Below are 23,714 nucleotides of genomic sequence, written 5' to 3'. Positions count from 1 at the left end.
GTCCCCTCTCTCTCTCACACACACACTCTCTTGTGTCTGCCGTGTGTCTTCCTGTAGAAGTACAGTAGTAGTCACAGTGGTGGTGCAAAACAGACTGCAGCTGAGAGCAGTTACGTATGCCGTGTCCCCCGTATCTGCTGCTTCATGTTTTATTTCTGCGTCCTGCCTTCAATCTGACATGATACCATATATATACACGCATATAAAAATGCAAGCCACGAAAATCATGGCTGCACGCTTTCAGATGTGCACGTTTGACACATACATGCTCTTTCCTCTTTCTGCAGCCTGTACAAGCTACTTCGAAGAACACACACTATCTAGGTATACTCACCTATGGTTATCAGTCATGTATTGCAAGTTAGGCTGCCGCTTGGCAGACAACTTTGGCCTATCAATGCGAGAGATGTTGGGAGAGAGAAGAGTAACATCGGTCATGTATGGCAGTAGGAACGTCGGCAGTAGGGTTTGCGTAGGTGGCGACAGAGAATAAATGTTACGGATGCGCACCATTTGTCGACCCGCTGTGCCGCTGTGCAGTAGTGCGGGTTGCCCTTACATAACATCATCGAGCGACTCGGTCAAAAACGAATGTGATGTGCTCCCATCGTCATTAGGACAAGACGATGTGCAATAGTCGGCGATACAAACGACGATCAAGTCCAGCACTCCTTCAATCAGAAGGGGTGGCAAACGGAGGAGGAAGGGGAGAGAGGGAAAAAAAAAATAAAAAAAAATAAAAAAGACAGCCAAGGTCTGGTTCTTGTGTAGACAAGATAGGCAACTACCTGATAGGTTTGTCAGGACCTATGTAAACTACATGGCTTGTTCTAAAAAGATAGCTACAAATCTAGATGATACATCATCGGATATGTTCGAAATACACATCGGAGACAACGAGCACACGATCAAATATATGTTGGTATGTGCAGTGCAAACACTGCACTACATCAAGCACGGGCTACACTGTACTCTGTACACTATACATAGTCGTTGAATCATCGTGAAGAAAGGCTGTGCCATCAAGCATGGACGAGCATCTCCTCTGAGAAATGCGCATATGAAGGGACTGAGACTGATTTACACATAATGAGTAATTGTTCGACAACCACATCTCGCCAGCCCACCTACATAACATCGATCGGTTAGGGAGTATACCCTGAGGCACGAACCAGGCAGGCCCCAGGCAGCACTGGGCACTTCTTGTACCTGGAGGCACTGAGCAGTGGGAGGGCAGTGAACGACCACGCACTCCACGCACCGCGTGAGCAGCTGGGAAACCTTGCAAGGTGGGTAGATTTGGCTACAGGCACATGGATTGGGCTGATGTGGGTACGGCGAAATCGCTGATTTACATCAATATTGACAGAGTCCTGGAAAGGATCGGCCGCAACTTGGCTCTTCCTCGATCTATCTGTGTGCTTGTCTGGCTCTTCCTTCATGCTTGTCTTCGTTGGCCGTGATACGGCAAAAACCTGACGCCGCAGCATACCATGTTCCAACACGTATACGCAATATACACAGCAAAAGGGGAGGGCAGGTGAGATAATCGCAGAGAGGCCCGGAGGTTCGTTCCATTGCGTCCAGCAACCGCGCCGTCGCCTCGGGGAGCTCTGAATACCTTACCCGCCCTCTTGGACTTGCGACTAAGGTAGGGACCTGACATGCTGACTGCCAGACTAGGTACGATTCCGGCAGCGATTGGCGACCGGAAACCGCGAAGTGAGCGGAGTTATCGGGAGGGATGGAAGAGGGGAAAGTATACGCATGGTGGACCTCAAGCGATTGACAATCTAGCCAGGCAGTTCCTATCGAGTACATGGAATATTTGGACATTGGTTGATACTGTTTGAAGTGAAGCTGATGAAGAGCAGCGGCCATTAATTACTAGTGATCCGCAACATCGTCAATCAGCAAAAAGAGCGTACTTGTAGACTGGGTGGACCCAGCAGCCGCCAGCAATACCTACAACTACGGTGATGATAGTAGGGCAAGTCATTGACTGGTGGACGCGCCCATCGGAGAGCTATTGCCTTGACGAAATTGCCAATATAGTTTCAATGAGGTCCCGGCGTTGAACATGCTTCCATGATGCCTTCTCGAAGGCTCGATGTAGTCTAGCCATGACGATCGCGCCCGCTGCCCATCTATTGAGATCCGTTAGGCCCGACCGGGTACCTACCTACCTAGTCAAAAATATCTACCTACACATGTAGCGTACTGTACAATACGTTGTTGTAACAATGATATTGGTCCCATTCTACTGTGTTAATCATTGCCAGCTTCCCCACCCCATGCATCTTTCCATGGTGCTTTCCAGCAATTTTGTGTACACATCATCTACATACCGCAAGAGGTTCATGTTGTAATGGATGCATCATCACAGCTAGTACGGGTCTGGGGGTGGGGAGGGACAGAGGGGCCTGATGGTTGTTGATCCAAATGCCGGAGCGACTGTTTCCTCATTGAAAAATCCAATCTAAGTCTAGAAATTTGCATGTACCACTACAGGACGAGCTGCTCTGTGTCTTTCGAATAATTGTCCCAATGTGCTCTGAACACGTCTGAACACCAGATCCTTCCATCTTGTCGTATATTTTAATGATCTTTGCCCTACAGTTAGACACTACAAGAGTTCGGTCACGGAAGATGGATCACCAGAAACGACCAATTATTAGGTAATTACCAAGGATGACGCGAGTGTACGCTCGTTCTTTTGGGCCTTTGTTCTATTGTGTATGTTTATGTGTCTCAGCCATTTTGAGACACAAATTTGAATTTCAGACATACCGATGAAACATAACATAATAAATATATGCTCTGAGCACCTAAAACATGAAGAAGTATCGATGCCGTAATCTGCGAGCCATTCAAGTGTACGGCGTATCTAGCACATGCTTTGGCCAACGGTATTAGATGAAATGGCACATGTAAATTCCTCCGTCCTATAGACTTGTACTTACACACCTCTCCCGTGAAGGGTCGAGTCAACCAAGACTATTACTGCGTGTTGATTCATCGGTACTGCGTCAGCGAAAGCTCTAGTTGACTACTAGCATAGCATGCGTAGCCGAAACAGAGTCTACTCTCTGCTCCGTTCACACGCACACACGCACACGCGCGCACACAAGATACAAAAAGGCAAGAAGCGGACACACAGCTTACACAGTGCTATTGATGGTCCATAAGACGCAATAGATACCGCTAACATGGGTGATGGATACATGGATACATTACATTTACATAGTACTTACCTGGTAACCTACAGGGATTTGCCCCTCCGACATGACCTCGGCCATGCGTTCCCGTTGTCCACGAGGCGCTTTGCAGGGCTGCCCATGCACTGTTCCAACTTTTTTTTTCCCCCTTGTGCGTCTCTTATGCAGGGGTCTCGTTCCACTCGTTTGATCCCCCGAGCCAGTGAAATCGCTGTTCCTGACGCTTGACCTAACTCGCTCAATGATTTGCTCCACCCCTGAAGACGTTTTTGGTGTGGTGGGGTTTTTTTCTTGCTTCTTCTTCCTCTTCTTGATGAAGCCTTTACTGCTCTTCCAACAGTCAAGTGTCACACTTTAAACATACTCTGTACTTGAATGGAAATTTCGGGAAAAGACTTTGGAAATGGGAAACAGATTCTGAGCACTACTTACCTACTGTACCTGAGAAGATTACCTTGATGCGTTTCCGGACAGAATCTATCCATCGACAATATGCTCATTTCCACTTCTGTCTTCACGCTCATGAGTGCAGAGGAGCGAATAAGAAGGAGGAAGAGGGGTGCCATCATATCTGTCCTACGTTAGGTCTCGGATTTGAATTGCATTCAATCGCCTCATGGCCGCAATGACGGAAGTGATGAGAAAAAGCAATTCGCTCTGAAACAATCATCACCACCTAGCCAGGTAAAGCCATGCTATCTTGGTTGTTTATAGAACGAAAACGCGCCGAGTTGTTGGATATGGTTGCTCGACCATCCAATGGCTGCGTCAACGAGGCGTGCGCCCAATGCACTGGGTATATGACTATTGATTCATTGCGCATTTTCGCCCAAAATGTCTTCTTGTTGCAAATAACCGTCGTTCAAGCACAAATCAGCCCCATCCTTCGTCCGAACAAGACAGTAGTCGTGGAAGAAGAAGTCAAAAAAGATCCTTCTAGCGCAGCTTGTTTCCCCTCCCTCACCCCGACGGTCTATGGGGGGTCGACCCGCTCGCTATATACGGTAACACCAATTGATCCGGCCAAACTGGCTCATCAGACTATGTAGCTTTGTTTACCGGACCGACCAAGCAGATATAAAGCCGGGGAGTGTTTCTTTTTCCTTTCTTTGCTTTACTTCCCTTGAGAAAGGTGTTCCTCTCTCCTACAACCTTCGACAGCTTACCTGTCCGACTCTTCCAAATCACTTCATCATGTTTCCCTCCAGACCATTCAGAGGTAGCAGATATATATACATAAGCTGTCTCACACGCAATAAACTCGACCTGACTGCCCTCTCCGTATGATGATTGAGAGGTGGGGTTAAATTCAAACAAGAACTTGCCGCATCATCTTTCGACCACGCAAATTTCCTTCACCCCAGTCTCACCATAAAACCTTGTTTCGATGGACGCATCGCTTTGGAGAATTCAGTGTTGTTGGTGCCATAGGACGACCTCTCGCTTTGTACACGCAGATTCGGTGTTGTACACACACAGCTCCCACCATTTTCTAGCACAAGTCCAAATCCTCACTAGCATGGTAGGGAAATGTTATAGTACTACAATCTGTCTGTACAAGCAAGGTAAGAAGGTCTTTGTATAGGTATCTACAGCATTATGGACCATCAACGGTGCCTCATCACCCACCATTGGATCTCGAATTCACATATTCATCGTAGCTCTCTGTTCAGCCGGGTGAGTGACAATGTATCAAGAAAGCCAATGGTCGAATCAAGTAAACATGCTGAGCAGTGATACCCTTTGTGACCACCCCCAGCGGTCGTATAAGCTCGTCTTTCGACGGTACCCAGGTATGCATAGTCCCCTTTCAGCAATACAAGAGCATCAATTGACGATGCAACAACCACGGTCATGTCAGGCAGACGTAAAAAGAGGGCTCGGGGGGGCTACATCGCAGCCATTGGATGGAACCATGAATAAAGAGTAGGAAGGAATATATGTCTGACTCCGTTTGAACTGTGAGCCGTGGCCGCCAACCAAACGGCATCGCCCGCGTCCAAGTACATACACTCCAATTCCTCTCACCTCACACGGCACCGTGTGATGTTGATGAAGGGAGGGGGGGGGGACAATGCTACCCAACCTGCGGATTTGCCAATCTTCAGTGAGCCCGCTTCAGGGCTGTCTTGTTGGCGTGAGTGTTTGCATGTTGCTGGAGAGGAGGATCGAAGAATCAAAAGCTTGTGCTCGCCGTATGTCTTCTTTGCATTCTTTGCCTAGGGCTGCTCCCACCACAGCCCCCCCTCCCCTCCCATCCTTGGCAGGCAACAAGTCCGGACGGAAGTGCCAGCCAGCGAGATCCATGACACCGGACGGTCGGGATCGCATTTCCTTCGACACACGCCCCCCTCTCCCCTGTTATTTGCGGAGATGGGCTTCCTAGGGGCCAGAGGCATGGAGGTAGTAACGTACATAATAGGTAGTGTAGAGAGTAGTAGGGCTCGTTCATCTCGCTACGCCCGACACCTCACCAAGGACTAAAGGCCAGCAGGAGCTAGCTTGAGAAAAAACAAGGTATTTTACATATGTACTCATCATCCACGAGCATCCATCTCATCACATTTCTTGGTCAATTGGCCGATCAACGTTGCAGACAAACGTCTTTTCGTTGCCTGGCATCCGTGATCCAACACTCGGGCACACGCGACTTTCCTTTTGCGGACAGTTGCTAGCCGTTTGTTCGGGTCTTGGTCGGCAGCATTTTCCATGGCGGAACCCAGAACAGACAGCTTGGCCGGCAATGGGAATTTCACCGAGTTAATAAGCTCTATATTAAAGTTATTGGGAACGCGTGGCATGAACTGCCCATTTCTTGGTTTCGATCCTTTGCATAACAGCTCTCGTGTGGATTTGCTCAAAAGAGCACAGATATTTATTGCCTACCTACCTACCGTGACATGCCAACCATGACCATTAAACTGCCTGTGCACCGGTTTCTTTTGTCCAGGCTTCCCAAAGAAAAAAAAAAAATTAAAAAAAAAAAACCTTGACCCCGGGTGATCTATCGATTATTCGTTCGGTTCGTTTCACTTCAATTGGCTCCATCCATCAAAGATGGCCCGTCGATCGCTACCCGGTCCTGGCGTCTGGGAAGTACTGATCGGTCAACGGTGTCCCCATTGGTTTTAAAATTTTCCTTCATCCCCAAGTTCCAAGCATGTCCATGACTTTGTAGGTTGATCAGGTGGACAGAGGCTAGAGCACTATATACGCTGATTGAAATGCCGGCAAGCATTAATGACTTTTGAGTACCGACGGAACAAATGCGTGAGACTCCGCCTATCGCTAATCTCGAACCAACTTCGGGCGGAAATCAACAAAACACTGCCGTAAATGTCTGGCTATACTACCAGGTACATAGATACCTGGTCACCGGATCTTGAACCATTTCTAGCCCCACTGGGTTGAGCAAGAACCCATGGACGCTGGATTTATTGTGGCTGGAGTCAGGGACGTACAGTAAGAGGTAAAGGTACTCTGTACAGGCTGGATTCCCTACTGTGTATCAGGAAGGACAGTATCGCGTCAAGTCGGTCGCGTCCCCTGGGGGGGCTTTTCGGCGCTACACTACTCCAGCACGGCGCGGGAATAGGGAAATTGGTCGCGCCCGTGCTTGGTGCCCCCCTCTCTTCCGGCGCTGCACATATATATATTCCTGTAGTTGAACTGGGACCAAAGCAGGTGCCCGACGCCACAGTTCATGCAATCAGAACGGATCCTGCAAACTGCCACTGCATCGGCCAAGTTGCTGCTTTTGGACACTGTCGTTCCCGTTTGCTGGGAACGTCGCGAAAACACGGTCAAAGGCCTGTGCTGTATTGTGGTTGGTTGAGGCTCTACCTATTACCAACAGTAAGGACTCTTCGGTTGAATATGCCATCGTAACGTTTTCCCTATGGCTAGTATTGCTTTAAAGCAGAGGTCTTCGGCTCCTTTGAAAATGGGGGTATCCTATGTTTTATGAGACGGCGTTTTACCATGTTCCGGTTTCAACGACACGGGATCACAATACCTCCGAACCTTTACTCGCTTTCACTCCTTGTTCCTTTCGTGGAGATGTTTCCTTCTGCGATTCTCTGTGCGCGTGCGTGCGTAAGAGAGCGAGACATGAGAGCGAGGCATGAGGTGAACGAGGCAGGCAAGTAGGCTCGGTAGGTGTGTCGGTCTATCAGGACACGGGACGGCAAGGATTCTTCAAAAACTGCGGGCCGAGACACTGCCTATGTTCTATATGACGGTTCGGTGACGCACCCGTCATGTTGAGAAAGTCTGCGCCCGGCTCATGACGGCCTCGCCCGAGAATGCCGAACCTAGCACCGAAAGCGACCACTTCCGCCTATTCCTTCTGTTCCCCCCTTTTCTGGGATGCAAAGGTACACTGAGAGAATGCCTTGTGTTGTCCTCTATTTGACAGGAGACGGCGCGAGCAGACAACCGAGCAGTGGCGACCTAGATGCAGCATCAACGACCCCGGAACCTGCCTAAGGCCTCGTTAGGCCTTTGTGAGGCCTGATCAAGGTTAATCCAGTTCACAAGCGCTAGCTCACAGAGGTAACTTGACAGATGGCTGCTCACATAGCACCTACTGGTGAGAAGAGCGGGTTGTCCGGGGTCTCAATCTACCATGAAGGCTGCTATACATTCTAAGGCTGACATAGTCCTTGGCTTTAACTCTGATCAGATGCATATTGATATCCATAAAAATTACATACAAATTTTCTACTTTTTGGTCTTCATTTTACGACCCTGCCACTCGAGGATATCATTTAACATTACCAGGATAAAAGGGGAGAGAAGGAGAAAAAACGGAAAGGTTGAGGCTGCAACGAGGGGTAGCTTCCATGTCATGAGTCACGATACGCTCGAGTCTAGGAACAACCGATTTCATTCTCGCCTGGTCTGACTATGTACTCACGCAGGGAAGCCCGATAGACATGATTCATCGTTGAAGAATCTCCCGCAGTTGTGTTGGAAAGCAAGACGATGATGATGTGATTGTTATATGTCGTTTGTGCTCAATGATGGTTGCAGCAACGACGAAACATTCCCAGCGCTATAGAAACATAGAATAATGTACTTTAATTCGTGTAGCCAGTGGCCGTTGATCGATTATTGGATGTCTACAAATATCCTAGGCTCTCAAGTATCGGTGCTGGTGTTTGGTGCAGGTTGGTAAAGCACCTTCCAACCGTCGCATCTTCCATGTTCTCTACGTTATTATCTAGTCATAGAAAGCCCCTCATAACCGCACGTTAACCGCAGACTGAACCGGTGCGCAGGCGCCAGCATTGCAGACACGATTGATATGTGCTATCAAATCATCGATACGGTAGGGCTTCGTGGTAACGCCGTCCTGTGTCGAATGAGTGAAATTGGCCTACTACATGTTGTTCTCAGGGGACACATACCATTCCAGCTTCGATAGCTGCGCTGACCTGCTCGTTGCGCACGTTGGCCGTAACGCCGATGATAGGCACGTGGCCTAGCATTTTACCCGACACTTCCTGTGATCGGACCTCCTCGGCGAATTCGATACCCCCCATGATGGGCATCTCTATATCGCAGAGAATCACATCAAAGCTGTCTTTCTTTTCTTTGGCCGGAAGCATACGGATTGCCGCCAATGCCTCCTGACCATGGTTCGCAGCTTGGACTACGAAACCCCTGGTGCGCAGCAACTTGCAGAGGACCTTTTGATTGACAAGATTGTCCTCCACAACAAGAACATATCGGCAGGTAGCTGGAGCCTCAATTTTGGCTGCCGGTGCCACAAGTGCAACGTCTATAGCTGCGGCACCCTTCTCCTGGCGTGACGGTGGGGGGACGACAAGCGGCGAGGTCATGCTCGTCAAGCTCAACGTCCTAGTAAGCTCTATGATGGGCTCGTTACTAATCGAGGGACGACGTGGCGGTCCTGTCCTGGGCGTCTTGACGTAAAAGGCAAAAGTGCTCCCAGTTCTGCCAGAACTGCTCATGCCGATTTTACCGCCAAGCATTTCCGTAATCTGGCGAGAGATGAACAGGCCGAGACCGGAACCGCCGTACTCGATGTGAGTCCTCGGAGAAGCTTGTGCGAAACGGTTGAAAAGGAGGGCCATTTCATCGGCGGTAAGCCCCTTCCCCGTATCACTGACCTTGAAGTACAGGTACATTTCTCCTCGGGATACCGTGTCACGACAGACATCATCCGTGGGACTGGCGGCTTTGGCTGGTTCGTATCGCTGAGGCACATAATTGACCCCGAGGCTATCACTGCTCAATTGACTGGGCGATGCGCCTACCGTGATGACTATCTCCTTGGCCGTCGACGTGCGGGTAAATTTTATCGCGTTTGTGACGAGATTAATTACGATCTGTAGGAAACGATTTGGGTCGAGGAGGACCCAATTCACTTGCAGTTCCCTCAGGGATCGATCCTCAATCACGGAAAGCGTAATGCCCGTCATCTTCACTGCAGATTTCCACGTTAGCCATTGACTTTTTTTTTATTGCTCGCCAGCATTGATAAAATTGCGTGGACTAGGGATAGTTTTACATTCAGGCTGGAAAACCTTGAGTGCAGTTCGCACAAGATCCTGAGCGAAATCAGCAAAGACTGTCCGTCACCTCAGCAGAGGGATCAAGAGGAGCTAGACCCTACCATTGGTTGGACGGGAACCGGAGACACTACTAGAAGATCTGCATCAAGTTTCGAGAGCGTGAGGACATCGTCGACGATTTGCTTCTGATGCTGCACACAATACATGATTGTGTTTGCTGCATCTAGTGCATTCTCAATATGCTGACTTATGACAGTGTGTTCGTTCTGTGGTGGCCCGGATGCGTCGGCGAGCGCCGCCTTCAATACCTTTGAGCTTGCCTTCATAGCACCCACCACTTCCTCTCCGCAGTGCAGGACAGCCGAAAGAGGATTGCGAATTTCGTGACTGATCATGTCGATGAATCGTTCTTGGTGCGTCTTCAAGCGAATGGCCTCGTCCATTTTGTCCGTCAAGATCTTTGCTGCCATCTTTTGGGCGCTGATATCTGTGAAAATTTAGTTTCGTTGCTCAGTCGAGTCGGCTCACAGACACAACAAGATGGGCTACTTGGAAACCGCGTCCGATGAGTAGAATGGGAAATAAACATATACGCTACGACGACTTTGTTAGCTTCCTTCCAATCGATACTTGGTTTAGGCTGGCATAGGGTATTTATACTGACCACCAGTGACCCAGAAATCGATGTGATCGACTGTGCCATCGTTCTTGAACTCGGAGAAGCCCGTGATTAGTATATACACACCATTCTCGATGGAATGGTCTCCTTCTTGGACCGAGTAAACTCTGTTCTTCAGTTTGAGCTCCATAGTCCTTGGTCCAGGCTTTTTGCTGAAGCTTCGAAAGCACTCATCCCATCGTTTGAGGCAGTTGTCGGCAATGAACGGCAGCCAAGGCTGTGCGCCAGTGACTTGGCCCCGAGTAAAGCCGTAGTAAGCGTGCCAGGCATCGTTACCTATTCGAATAATTTAGCATCTGGCGGCCGGGAGAGGTGTGGCCTCTGATCCAAAACTCATATAGCACTCGAGCTACATTTCGTTGGGCATTATCAATGACTAACCGTATTGGACGTGACCTTCTCCGTCTGTTCGCACGATTCCAAGGGGGCAATTCTCTGCATAATTTCTCCACTTGCTCTCCGATGCCTCAAAAGCCTTGGACCGATCACTGAGTTGTTCTTCATTCCATTTCAACTCAGAGATGTCGACTACGAGGCCCATAACACTTTCGATCTCCTGGCTTTCGTTAAGATCCGGATATACTACATTATATTGTCAGTGCTTCTCATACACATTATTGTTATTGTCGATAGATGCATGCTAGCTGCAGGTTTCTCTATATGTAGTTCGTCTACCTCCTTCTTGCCTTTCTTCTCGAGGGGTGAAAGAAAGAAGAGATGAAACATGGACGGTCATGTTGAATAGGGAATATTGATGGTGAGGGCGTGTAATAACATCATAAGCACTTACCAGCGCAGATGGCTGTTTTATAGTCCGAGTACATGTGACCCTGACGAAATGGAATTTTGCACCGATACTGAAATTGGCCAGCTTTCTTCTCAACGAGGACCTTATTCCACCACTCCTTAACCAAGGGCAAGTCTTCCTCGACTATAGTCGCCAGCCAGTCGTCATAATCATTTCTGGTCGGGTCTAGTCCGGCAAACTTGTACCAAGCGTCATTGGCATACATGATGTTGCGATCAAGGCCAGCAACCGCAAGGCCAATTGTAGAGCGTGCCGCAAAGTTTTCAAATCTTTGCTCGCTCTTCTGAAAGTCTGAAGTAGCCTTTCGAGCAATTTCCGCACGGCGTTGAACTTCCTCGGACAACTTGATTCTGGCAATATGCGGTCTCATTACCTCGGTGATGGACCGCAGGAAGTCTTCGTATAGTTGGTTATATCTCCGGTAAGGGTTCAGTCCAAAGATGAAAAAGGCGACAATCTCGTCATCCGACTTGAGCGGCAGAATGACGAGTTCGTGGCTTGGCGAACCATAGCCTTTCCACTACAGCTTACAGAATCAGCAGCTGCCTTTCTCCTTGTTATCTCTTCGCACCCCTTTTGGTGCAGTAAAGATGAGGGAAATCAACAAAGCAAAAGAAAAAAAAAATGAATGAAAGCAACGGGGATCGCTTACTCTAATTCCACTTAGCAGCGGCTCGAGGCTAGAATCGGTCGTCTTCAAGACAAGTGTCTCTTCGGCCTTGAAGGCACTTAGGATCTGTGGTGCAAAGCCATCGATATCATACTGGGCATCAATGTATTGTTTGGCAGCAACGTGGTCAGAGTCAACACCAATGGAACCCTCAAGACGGCAAGTGTAATGCGGACGCGACGGAGGCGCCGCCAGACCTGTCTGCTCCTTGACAGAGTACAACAAGACAAAGGGAGTGTCCTTCTCGTCTATGCGCAAGCCGGACAAGGTCACATCCCAGAGTTCCTTCAAACTCTTGGTCTTTGTGATCTGCTTGGCGATCTGTTTTCTGCAGTCCACCCGGCGTGCTGTGATGATGTCGAGGGTCAGGTCAGAAGGACATCCATATGCGCCTTTTACCTGGCCATCGTCACAAATAACGGGAACCAGTTTCCAATCAAAGTAAGTCTCTTCGAGAAATCCATGCCGCTCCATGAGGAACATGTCGGCCTCGCCGCTCAAGGTTTCTGCAGTCAGCCGTTGGCGAGTGAGGAGCTTGTCAAAGTAGGGCCAGAACTCGGGAAAGACATCAGCTGCATCTTTCCCCTGCATTGCTGGATGCTTAGCACCAACTAGAGGTATATATGCCTCATTGTAGATAATGGTGAACTTTGGGCCCCAGTACAATATATGCGGTTCCGTGTCAGCCATCATTAGGCGAAGGACCTGCTTGAGCTCCGAGGGCCATGTGGCCATTGGGCCAATGGAGGAAGCTTCCCAATCGACATGCCGGACGAACTCCTGAAAAGGCGTGAGATTGGCTGGGGGTGGATCGCGAGTCCAGTCGAAGTTCATGGCGGGTCCGGCCGTTGTCATGATGGTGGCATCACGGCATTCGTCGTCGTCGTCCACACTGGCTGCAATATTGGCATGCTCAGACATGAGCGGATACAGATGCGTCTAGATGGGAGAGAGACTATTGCTGCATCGCCATGCAAGACAAACTTGACCCTCTGGTAATGTTGTCGATGCCTGGGTAGTGGGTATAACGGAAGCGCCTCAGAGGATCCCGCCTCATTCCTGCGCTGGTCGGTGATCAAGAAACGACCAAATGACGCAGCTTCTAGAGAATACCGCGAACAATTGCAAGTGTTGGCGGCATTACTATCTAAAGCTCGTGATAAATGACGGCCATGGATGGTGGTCGCCGTCTCCTATCAATGAAATACCTATCGTAGGTACTAGAATGGTCAGAGGGTTGAAAATTGCCAGTATCCATCCGGGATGCCGACTTGCCTAACATGCCGCCACTCATACCAGCAGCGCTAGGGCTGAGGGGGCCTAGACCTACCTACTACATTCTAGATCTCGCCTAAGCTTGCGGCATCGATTAGAGGCATCGAATGGATGCATGTACTGCAAGCAGTCCGTCCAGCCTCTATCCCGTGGGGGAGGACATCCAGCCATGAAACAAGAAGCTGCCTGTTCCGTGCGTGGGGAAGTATCTCTTCACTCAGAATGCAGCAAGACGTTACCAGCAAATTTCTGGACACGTGGCGAGTGCCCCAATACAGGATGTATGTACACAGGATTGCAGCACCTTATCTGAACCCGTGCCCCCCAGATTGCAGCAATCCGGTTATTTCCCTCCGGAGGTCAATATTTACCTACCTAGTAATGACCTACCTAGGTATGTATCCACCAAGCTACCTTCCGAGATACACACACAAGATTACCTAGGTAGGTACCTACTAACCACCTTGAACGAACTGGACGTTCGGTCGCAAGCGCCCGGGTGAGAAAAACTAGAATCCAGATGCGTCCAGCTCAGTTGAGGAGGAAGAGGGAGACCTAGGTAGATGGAGCGCGTTTTCTCACTCGACCCGTGGCTTTGCGAGTCATTTCCTCGCGGCCCTCCCATAATGGAGGTGGTTTAGGTTACATGTAGTATACGTCATAAGGAGGCTACAGGAACTGTCAATAGCCATTGTTTCAGTAGGGGACGTTATAATTTGTTCTCGTAATGCGCTGCAACGTGCCTCGCCGCCTCGGTTTGATCTGGATTCTTGACAATTTGAATGAGACGCCCTCCGGCACACTTCTACCTACCTATTCAGTACCTACATACAGCCAAGTAAACAACTTTCAGTGACCCGCTAACCCAGGTACCCAACCTTGTGATGGCCATGTGCAGTCCAACATGACTGTCGATCTCCCGCAGCTCGCCTATACCTGCTCGAGCAGGGATCGGACACCAGGCCAGGCCCCAGGGCCTCAGCCCCAGGGGGCAAGCTCTTCATGCCAAGACCAAGACTGATCTGCACGTCGACGACTCGATTTGCCATGGTGTATATAGCCAGAATACACTGCGTAATACCTTTTCTTCAAGATTTTGATTTGAATATAGAATATACATGCACATTTCGACCGCTGTTTTGATCGGATGCTATTCTTCCAGGCAATTTTTATCTTGTTCCTGCCACAACAGAGAAATACCGTGATGTGGCAATTACCTACCTAGTGGGTATTTACGTACAATTAACTGCACACACTATGGCACTAGGTATCCATCCGTCACGCCTCCAGCTGCGCTGAGCTGGGGCAGATGTTCTTGAACCCCGTCAATCTCTTGCTGCGCTTGTCGCGGATGACTCCAGAACTGACGGCAACGCCGTCTGGGCTGATTCCTAGTATCGCCAATGCTTTCGAGACTCGGGCATAGTTTCCTAGGAAGCGATGCGCTCTGGCATCCCTCCCACTGGTAACGCCGTGGCCCAATGTCGTAGCCCAGACCCCGCCAATTCGGAGAGTGTGCGCCTGTGCATCCGTGTCAGGTTCTAACAGAATCGAGTAGACCGAGCCCGAGTAGACGACGGCTCCAGTCGCAACCGTGGCCGGAAAAGTCCACGAGCCTTTATGGATAATGGGATGCCACGGGGTGATCAGGAGGGTTTTGTTGACCCTACACATGATGACTTCGCGCACCCTGGTTTCCAAGACCACCGCCACCTTGCGACTTCCTGCTGCTGTTTGAAGCACGAAGCCTTTTCGCAGAATGCTGACGGGAATGTCCTGGCCATTGGCCAACGTGAGCATACTCGAGGCTGAGAAGCATGGGTTGTCGCTCCTATTGTACCATGACATGGACACCGTCACCCTGCCGTCACTATACTTTCCATCGGCTTCGAGCTTCAGACTCGGCTCTGGGGGCCGCACAGACGTGTCAAATGCAAATGCCAACCTCTTTTGGCATTCCAGAAAGAGTGGGCTGTCGACACCATATAGTTGAACGCCAGGGTCTTTGAAGGTATTGCGCATCTGCTTGGCATGCGCGTCCCACAGACTGAGGAAGAAATGTAATCCCCATGTGCCAAGGTATTTGTCGTTGAAAACTGCCAGTTTGATCTGCCCCTCCAAGTCTTGTATCAATGACTTGTTGTAGGCATCGTCAAAATCCTTGGCCGGGATTATCTTGCTCAGGGCACTGAATCTCTCCCGGGACGATACTATGTGTCTCGCTAGTAGATCGATCGCTTTGCGTTCACCGTTTCCCTCAAAAGGGAAGAATGAGGACAGATACTTGCAGCTCATCGCGCGGCTTTGATGGTAGGATACTTCCCAGTCAGGCAGCAAGATTGTTTCTAGTCCGTTGCATTGGGCCGCTACCACAAATTGTGTACTGCTCATGCGTGAGTATCGCAGCTCGACAGTCATTTCCAACTCCTCGGGAGACATCTTGGACCAGTCTAGTGCATCGCTGTTGAAATAGACCATTCGGGATTGGCCGTAATGTATATTACCAAGTGGAATTGTGAGTCTCTTCTTCTTGAGTTTGTCGGAGCCGAGTGTCAGTCTAGAAGTCAAAGTGGTGAGATTATCCACTTCCTTACTCCCAGTGGTCTCTTCCATGAGACCGTGTTGGAAGCACAGATTCTCGCCATATGTCAGGCTCAGTTCGCAGCGGTTGGCGAATGTTGACTGCAGATACGCCACGGCATTGACAAAAACGGTGCCCTGAAATTTGGTCAATCTCGAAAGTGAGTTCTGAAACCGATATATCTTCACGAATAACTTACCACCATCCCGGCGTCGGGGATGAATGAATAATTACCGCCTCCAATCTCGGCTATAGATTTCAAAAGATCCGACTTGATGTCGTTGCCGAACCCAAAGGTATGAATGGCTGCTGGGAGCGGCAGCAGGCTTTGAATGCCCCCAATATAGCCTTGGAGAGGAACACTAGGGTATGGTTAACTTTAATATCCCTTAAGTATAATAAAGCCTGTAGTATATATGCTCACTGGCCATTCGGCTGTCCATCTGTAAGAAGTAATATTGCTGGATTGCGGCCCGAATCCTCTTGACCTTTGAGTAATTTGATGCCTTCCACGATGCCCTGCCAGAGATTTGTCGAATTTTCTACCTGCAGTGCTCTGATACAACCATCTGCAGCTGTCTTGTTATCTGGGTTCATGACTTGAAGGTCTTGGACGATCTATCATGAGTTTAGCTTGGTTTTCCGGAATCGAGATCTTTCCCAAAAACCACGAAGGCAACACCAACACTCACCTCAGCTGTATCACTGAACTTTACTATTCCTAGGCGATCACTGTCGTCCAGAGTTTCTAGTACCGTCAGGGCAGCGTGTTTTGCTATGTCCAAAACCGACAATCCCGGATGCTCTCGGGTGACTTTCCCTTGTTCGTCGAAGCCAACAACAGGGGCTGCTCCGGACATGCTATAGCTCACGTCGATGACCAAGATAATATCGCAGGGTACGTGCTTCATGCTTCCGTCCTTTGGGTGTCTTGGAGGCTTCACCCCGACCATGAGACCTCCATGGGAGGCCAAGGGATGTATTGATAACTGGACATCCTCTGCTAAAACAAAGGTAGATTTGTTGCTCGGTGATGTTGATATAAGACCCCCAGTAGCCTCCTGGCCACCGTTGGGCACTTTAATTGTTCGCAAAACCTAAATATTGTTATTAGGGAGAATTTTGAAAAAAGGGAGAGGGGTTCTACCATAGTGCTTAATGTTGTGTTAGATGTCCCGAAGATGAGAGGATGCTGTGTGATTTCTTGCAAGATCTCCGGAGGTATAAAAGGCGCGCTGATCTTTGTTCCCAGACTACAGACAAAGGCTTGGGAGTATGTATCAAATATATGGCTTGAAGTGACAGACAAAGAAATGGACGTAGCTACACAGGCTGGTTTTTGTAGAGCATAGGAACACGAGCATCGCCTCTCCCATGTACTTCAGCTACAAGTCTCGATATCATGGATCCGGGCAGTGATTTGACCGGATTCAAAATTTAATACCAAGCGTGTGTCTTCGTCTGGAACGCTAGTAAATAGGGATATAAACTGGCTTGCGACATCCACTGGATACCTCAGGTAGCGGGGCATAAGCACGTTGCACGTTGGGCACAGGATGACTAGAAATGTGTCTTAGGAATGCTGAAAGGCCCTTGTAAGCCAGGCAATGCCCTGCGATTTTTGCTCGTGTCTAAGACCAATCATGTGTCAATGGGACCCCCTAAGAGAGAGGTATAGCATGAGCGTACGGATTGGGTTTTTCCGGGTGCTGTTTCTTCAAGTTTACACATCAATTTCCAGAAATGGTCAATTCATCAAATGATAGGCAGCAAAACGACAGATTGTTAGGAGATGCAGTTTAGCATTCTGTGATTGAAGGATGACAAGGCAGTCTACCAATCAGCCGGGCCCATACTCCATGGGCACTGCCACTGGTACGAAGTGAGAAGTCCGCCGCCAGCGCCATGTGGACCGAACATCAGAGATACATGATCAAGATGAAGCGAGCACCTGAAAGACGAATCATAGCTGGAACACAGGAAGAAGGAGAAGGACACCAGTAACAAAGCCCACCAAACTAATGTAACCGCTTATCAAGTGTATTAAATGCCTACCTACCTACCTACCCAGTAAGTAAAGTTGGCATCTCCATCTAGTACTCAGCTGCACAGCCGCTTCAGATGGGCGGATTTTAGTGAAGCTGCGCCTCGCCTAGGCGTGCTGCTGACTACCTATATTGTACTACCCTTTTCTAACCCACTCCAAGCGTTTGCGTCGACAAGAGTATCTCGCTCTCGTAGATGTGTATGGAATATTGATACTGTAATTATTCTCTTGAATTCAAGAGTTTGGTAGTGCTCAGCTGCAAGGTTTTCTTTGAGAAAAACATACTTCGATGCTTGTAACATGGTCGTGTTTAGTGTTTTCCCAGGTCATTCTAATCGGCAAGCCCCTCATTTGTGCAAAATCGAAAAATTTTTAATGCGGGATCTAATACTAGTGTCATATTTTTAAATAAAGCGCTCATCCCCAACAGACAAGAGCCGAGGTGTCATAGTATAGTGGTCAGTACATCACGTTGTGGAGTGAATCATTCTGCGACCACGGGCAATACCGTGAAGACCCCGGTTCGATTCCGGGTGACGCCAAGCATTTCAAATGTGTCAATTCCTTTTTGCTGATTTTCCTTCCCTCGTCTTGCTAACCTAGGTTTTCTTTCCCCCGTTCTCTTGTCGCGCCAGTGCAGTCAGTGAGTGCTTGCTTGGGATTCCTCTTGTGGTCACCGGTTATTCCATGACATTAGAAGAATCATTAAGCTGCCTGCCTCGAATGACTCCTCCTTTTTTTTTTCTTGAGATGCAAAGTCCTTTGCAAACTCCGATTTCATTCAAAAGTGGTGAGAAGCGGAGGTTCCTCTTGCCTGCCCCGCATCGGTTTCCTCCAAGCTTGCAGGTTAAACTAGCTATTTACGGGGAAGAGAGAGAAATATGAAATCAAAATAATAAGAGAAGGGATAGCCAATGGACTGCAAGTTTATAAGGTAAATGATTTTGCAACGATTTAACTGACTTGCGTTATTATACGTAACCTAATAATCCTTTATACACATTATAGAATTTACTTATTATTTGAATGTCATAGGTTGGAATGAAAATGCTTTGATTTAAACCTAATAAATACCGGGGAAAAGTCTTCTCAAATAGCCCCTTTGTATTTATTCTTTGTAAAAACCCTGATTGTAATTAATTAAGCATGATAATTTGATTTCAAAACACTAGTTATTATATAAATCAGCATCTAATTTGTGTGAACGTTTATATGCAGCAATCATTAAGCAATATGTATTTTCGTGGTTTTTTTCTTCTTCCCTCTAGAAAATATTGAACTAGCCGAATTAGGAAGTTTCCCTGCTTTAAGCGCCAGAGCTTTCGATGGATTTTTTTCCCTCTTGCTCTTTTCTCTGTTTCCAATTTTTTTTTTCTCTCCTCTTGACCGCGTCTTTGATTCTACAACATTGCAAGATTTCAAGAAGTCCCCTCCACAGATCATTATCATCATGCCCATCAGCAAGAAGGACAGAGTAGGTGATGAAGCACACCAGTTGTGACACGACGGATTTGTGACCTGTTTACAACGCCCGCACATACATCATTTGACTGACACTGAACTCCCCCCCCACTAGAGAGCTCGTGAGCAGAAGGCTGGTGATAAGGCCGGTACTCGCGCCGCCGTCAAGGCCAATGGTCTCCCGGTCAAGGCTCCCAAGCCCACATCCATCGTAAGGCTTGGATAGAAATGCACAATGGATTACTACATGACTAACCCTGTTGATTCAGTGCCAAAACTGTCGCAAGGAGATTGTCAACACCAACAAAATCCAGTTGGAGGTGCACGCTGGCACCCACGACCCTAAGCTGTGGCCCAAGGAAAAGTGCTGGCCCAACGACTTTTAGGCTGTCACGAGGTGCCCTATGGGTACACTCTGTGGTGGTGAAGGATGCCTGCCCTATTCCTTCGGGGGTGAGATTACTGGAATTTGACTTCATTAGAGACGGTCTTCGCTTCCAGTCGGAAAGACGATAACGCACACTGTTTGCGGTCACACGCAACGCGCATCAAGAAACATTGGAGTTGACAGGAGTTCAGCCGAGACAACCAAGGTCAGGAAGTTTTAATGATTGTGTTTTATAAATGGATGAATCCAACCCAAGCACCGGGCATTGGTGAATCATAGAATAAATTGTTTCGGGATCACCCACCCTTTCTTTCATGCATCGTAACCTCGGCGAATACAAATGAATCATGCAAAGGCTTGAGCATTTTCAATTTACTTCTACAGACGACAATCGTACATAATGCCCTCTCTGCGCCATGATTGGTTTCTTTGTTCAACTCCAAAATACTCTGTAGGTACAATCCGAATTCATCATAGGCTGACCGCTAAAAATTCGACGCTCCAGGTCATCAAGTACTCCAAATCCCCCGGCTCCTTCAGTGGTCATGGCACGAAACGCCACTTCTGGAAGTGCTAATGATGGCAAGGCTTTCATGATGCAGGCGCCTGTATTGCAACCTTCAACAGCACTTTCCAGAGCTGTGGCTTTTACGCAGAATATCTCGGCTTCCAAGGGCGGAAGTACGGGCAAGAGTGACACGGCACAAGAGAAACTTACGAAAATCATGATTCACATGCCAAAGAGCACATCTAGGAAACCCGATTTACTACGGAATGCGAGAAGAACATGGACGAAAAGATGTAGGATTCATAGATGGGAAGAACAACCAAGTCGAGGATATCAGGAGACATAAGGCATATTGATGGCTGATTCACAACTACGACCTTTCAGGAATCAAGAATGGGGAGAAAAATAAAAGACGATTTCAATGCCTTCAACACAGAGGCTTTAGATAACTTGGGACTACTTGATGTGAGATAAAATGGAAATAGAGAAAAAATGCACAAGCTTTTGAAATGTTACTGTCAGAGTATATAATCTATGGCATATCAAATGTCGTTCGGGTATCGGTACATTCATTAGGAAATGCGGCCTCAACCACACTAGTTATTTTATTTTTCTTTCAAGAGGAAAAGTGAGGAGCGTTGAGGAAGAGACCCATCAGGACACCTCCAAGGGTACCGGCGATGGGGATGGTCATGATCCAGGACAGGACCAAGAGACCGACACGCTGCCAGTTGACGGCCTTGAATGTGCCGTTGCACAGGCCGACGCCGACGGTGGCTCCCGTGATGCACATGGAAGTCGACACTGGGAGCGAGAACTGAGAAAAGATCAAGACTGTGATGGCAGCGCCCATCTCCATAGACGAGCCACGCGATGGAGAGTGATAAGTGAGCTTGTTGCCCATGACTAGAAATCAGGTCAGTAAATGGTGGGGAGTTCTTCGCAAGGCGGCGAGACGGTGGTGGCTTACCCTTCATGATGTTGTAGCCGTAAGTGATCAAACCCAACGAGATCATGATGGCCAGAACGGCCAGCTGCCAGACAGGGACGGATGCCTTGGAGGCAGCAGCGCTACCGGTGGACCAGGCAGAGTAGATAACGGCCCAGGGGCCAACCGAGTTTCCAATATCGTTGGCGCCGTGAGCGAACGAAGCCGTGCAGGCCGTGATGACCTGGATGAACGAGAAGGAGTGCTCGACCTCGTTGGGGTACTTCTCGGCGTAGGAGTAGACTCTCTGCATGCGAGCACCCTCGGGAGTTCCCTCAACACCTGTCTGGGCAGCGTGAATGTCGTAATGAAAACCGTAGAGAGCACCACAGGTGATCATGGCAGGGATACGCTTCAAGAGGATCTTGATGTTCTGGAGCTCGTAAATCTCACCAGGGCCCATGGGGTTGTCACGCAAAGTGCGCATGGCCCAGCCCATTGGGCCGCGCTTCTTCAGGAGCTTGGCCTTGTGCTTGCGCTCGCCAGCCTCAGCCAGTTCCTTGTAGGTGAGCTGCTTCGCCTCGCTCTGGACAAGCTTCTTCTCGTTGTCATCGTTGACCATGACTCCCTCGGCCGATTCGGCACTGGACTTGGCAGAGTGGGCAGAGCTGTGCTCCTCATCTTCCTGAACTACGGCATAGTTGGGAACCTTGGCCTGCTCGGCGCCCTCAACAATGGGGCGCTTGAAGAGAGCAGGGCCGTAGATGAACATCCACCACTTGACGCTGTGGTCCTTGTTGATCACCTTTGCGTAGACGTAGGGAACGAAGAAAATGGCCGAGAGGACAAAGAGTCCGGCGCCGACACCGACAACGACAGCAGCAATGTACCAGGAGGGTTTCTTGTTGAGGCCGAGGTTTGGAGATCCCTTGTAGACAATGGACAAGGTGCAGATGGTGCCGGCAATCAGGAAAAAGAACGGCGATGCCCACACGGACCAGGGCACTGGGTTCTTGCGCATGTGCACGACAACCTTGATGAGCATGAAAATGGTGGCGGCAAAACCAGCAGAGATGGCGGGGGCCATGAAGAGACCTGCAAAGATGGCACCGAGACCCTTTCCATCGTACCATCCCCACTGCACCTGGCTGGCGCCGACAGTGGCAACACCGACTCCAGCAACGGCCGAGATCAGCGAATATGTCGAAGAAACGTGAGCAGAGTGGCGAGTGCACCACATGACCCAGGTCGAAGCAGCAGCCAAGGCACAGGTGAAGGCAAGCATCTGGACGCCGGCATCACCGCGGAAGGCCGTGTTGGGGATGATGTTGTTCTTGATCGTATCGGCGGTACGAGCACCGACTAGGATGGCACCAAGGAGCTCGAATATGGTGCCCAGGACCATGGCCTGCCGATACGAGATGGATCTCGATGAGACACTGGTAGCCCAGGCGTTGGCAACATCGTCTGCGTAGTCTTATTAGTTTCTTTGATCAAGTCTTGGTCGGCGTGCATGCAACACTCGAAGAATGGATTCCAGCTAGAGGCTTTCCCCACGCCCAAGCGATACCAAAAAACAAGCAGATGCCATTTACTTACTTGCACCGTTGTTGTATGCATCAAGCATGGCAAACAACGTGCCGATAACAAAGACATAAGTGTACTGGTCGAGCGCCATTTTGAAAAGTCGCTGGCGAGCTGTTCTATCGGCAGTACTGTGGTTGTCTTGGTGGTTTGGATTGCTGACGCCCGGGACATCAGTAGACGGAGCAGAGGAGCGAGATCGAGAGCTTTTATCTGAACTCTCTCATATGGCTCGGCGCTGCAGTACGACGCAAGGAATCTCTCCATTGTGTCTTGGCTGTCCGTCTCTTGAAGTCTTGGCCTTTTTTGCAACATCCCACACTTACCTGCTTGGGACACCGACGTCCGAGGATGGCGTATAGAAGTGGGAGACAGTGACTAGATTGATCCACGATATGGACCAACCCAAGCAGCAATACGGTTGTGCCACCCTATCCTCCGCCTGCGCGTTGCGGCATTGCGATACGTGATTCGCCAGGGCCGCCAAGAATCAAATGGCAACGGGCAGCGCAATCGACGCCCTCTTGCACCGTCGTCTGCGTGGCCTCGAACTTCCCAGAAGTTGCAAAGCTGAAGCCGCTACCGAGATATCAATCTTGGCAGGTCTCGAAAGGGTGTTTATATCCGCTTGGATGGCTTGGGATGGGTGCGGACCGGAGCAGCACCCAGCCATGGCGGCGCGGATGAGGCTCTTAGCGGGGCTTGGCTGCAGGTTGAGGATTTCCCCGGAATCTCGAATGAGAGCGCGCCAACTCCCCACGTGGGTGGTCTATATGGTCTATATGGTCGATCTCCCGCCAAGACCCAACGAGTTTGTGTAAGTCGTCCGTCAGACCCAACCTCATTGGACCTGCCGACCCCAGCCTTCACGCCCGTGCAACCGAATTTTCCTCTTTCTTCTTCTTCTCTCGTACGCATGCATGGAACGACGGAATGACTAGGAGAAACACTACTACTGTATTAAGACGCCCACCCAGCAGAATGGCACACAATAACAGGACTCCATTGCCGCACGTGTTTTGGCT

General features: G+C 49.3%; 4 protein-coding genes across 4 annotated transcripts; 1 reads left to right on the top strand and 3 right to left on the bottom strand.

Moving 5' to 3' along the window:
• Window positions 1–8,460: 8,460 nt before the first annotated feature.
• Window positions 8,461–12,838, bottom strand: PFICI_14390 (uncharacterized protein; the record flags this gene model as incomplete). The annotated part of the gene is made up of 8 exons (XM_007842971.1): window positions 8,461–8,574; window positions 8,630–9,672; window positions 9,757–9,796; window positions 9,862–10,247; window positions 10,425–10,715; window positions 10,821–11,021; window positions 11,230–11,767; window positions 11,900–12,838. The coding sequence occupies 8 exons, from the start codon at window positions 12,836–12,838 to the stop codon at window positions 8,461–8,463; spliced, it is 3,552 nt and encodes a 1,183-aa protein (XP_007841162.1).
• A 1,632-nt stretch (window positions 12,839–14,470) lies between these two features.
• Window positions 14,471–16,684, bottom strand: PFICI_14389 (uncharacterized protein; the record flags this gene model as incomplete). The annotated part of the gene is made up of 4 exons (XM_007842970.1): window positions 14,471–15,910; window positions 15,973–16,135; window positions 16,198–16,391; window positions 16,466–16,684. The coding sequence occupies 4 exons, from the start codon at window positions 16,682–16,684 to the stop codon at window positions 14,471–14,473; spliced, it is 2,016 nt and encodes a 671-aa protein (XP_007841161.1).
• Window positions 16,685–19,270: 2,586 nt separating this feature from the next.
• On the top strand, window positions 19,271–19,667 carry PFICI_14388 (uncharacterized protein; the record flags this gene model as incomplete). The annotated part of the gene is made up of 3 exons (XM_007842969.1): window positions 19,271–19,294; window positions 19,397–19,492; window positions 19,551–19,667. The coding sequence occupies 3 exons, from the start codon at window positions 19,271–19,273 to the stop codon at window positions 19,665–19,667; spliced, it is 237 nt and encodes a 78-aa protein (XP_007841160.1).
• Window positions 19,668–20,793: 1,126 nt separating this feature from the next.
• Window positions 20,794–22,783, bottom strand: PFICI_14387 (uncharacterized protein; the record flags this gene model as incomplete). The annotated part of the gene is made up of 3 exons (XM_007842968.1): window positions 20,794–21,083; window positions 21,148–22,572; window positions 22,705–22,783. 3 exons carry the CDS (start codon window positions 22,781–22,783, stop codon window positions 20,794–20,796), a joined length of 1,794 nt encoding a protein of 597 aa, XP_007841159.1.
• Between the last annotated feature and the right edge of the window lie 931 nt (window positions 22,784–23,714).

Source organism: Pestalotiopsis fici, assembly GCF_000516985.1.
Source record: "Pestalotiopsis fici W106-1 unplaced genomic scaffold PFICI_Scf_12, whole genome shotgun sequence".
Classification (NCBI taxonomy): Eukaryota; Fungi; Ascomycota; class Sordariomycetes; order Amphisphaeriales; family Sporocadaceae; genus Pestalotiopsis; species Pestalotiopsis fici.
The sequence above is the reverse complement of the archived record's forward strand: the minus strand, read 5'-3'. Positions and strand labels throughout refer to the sequence as shown.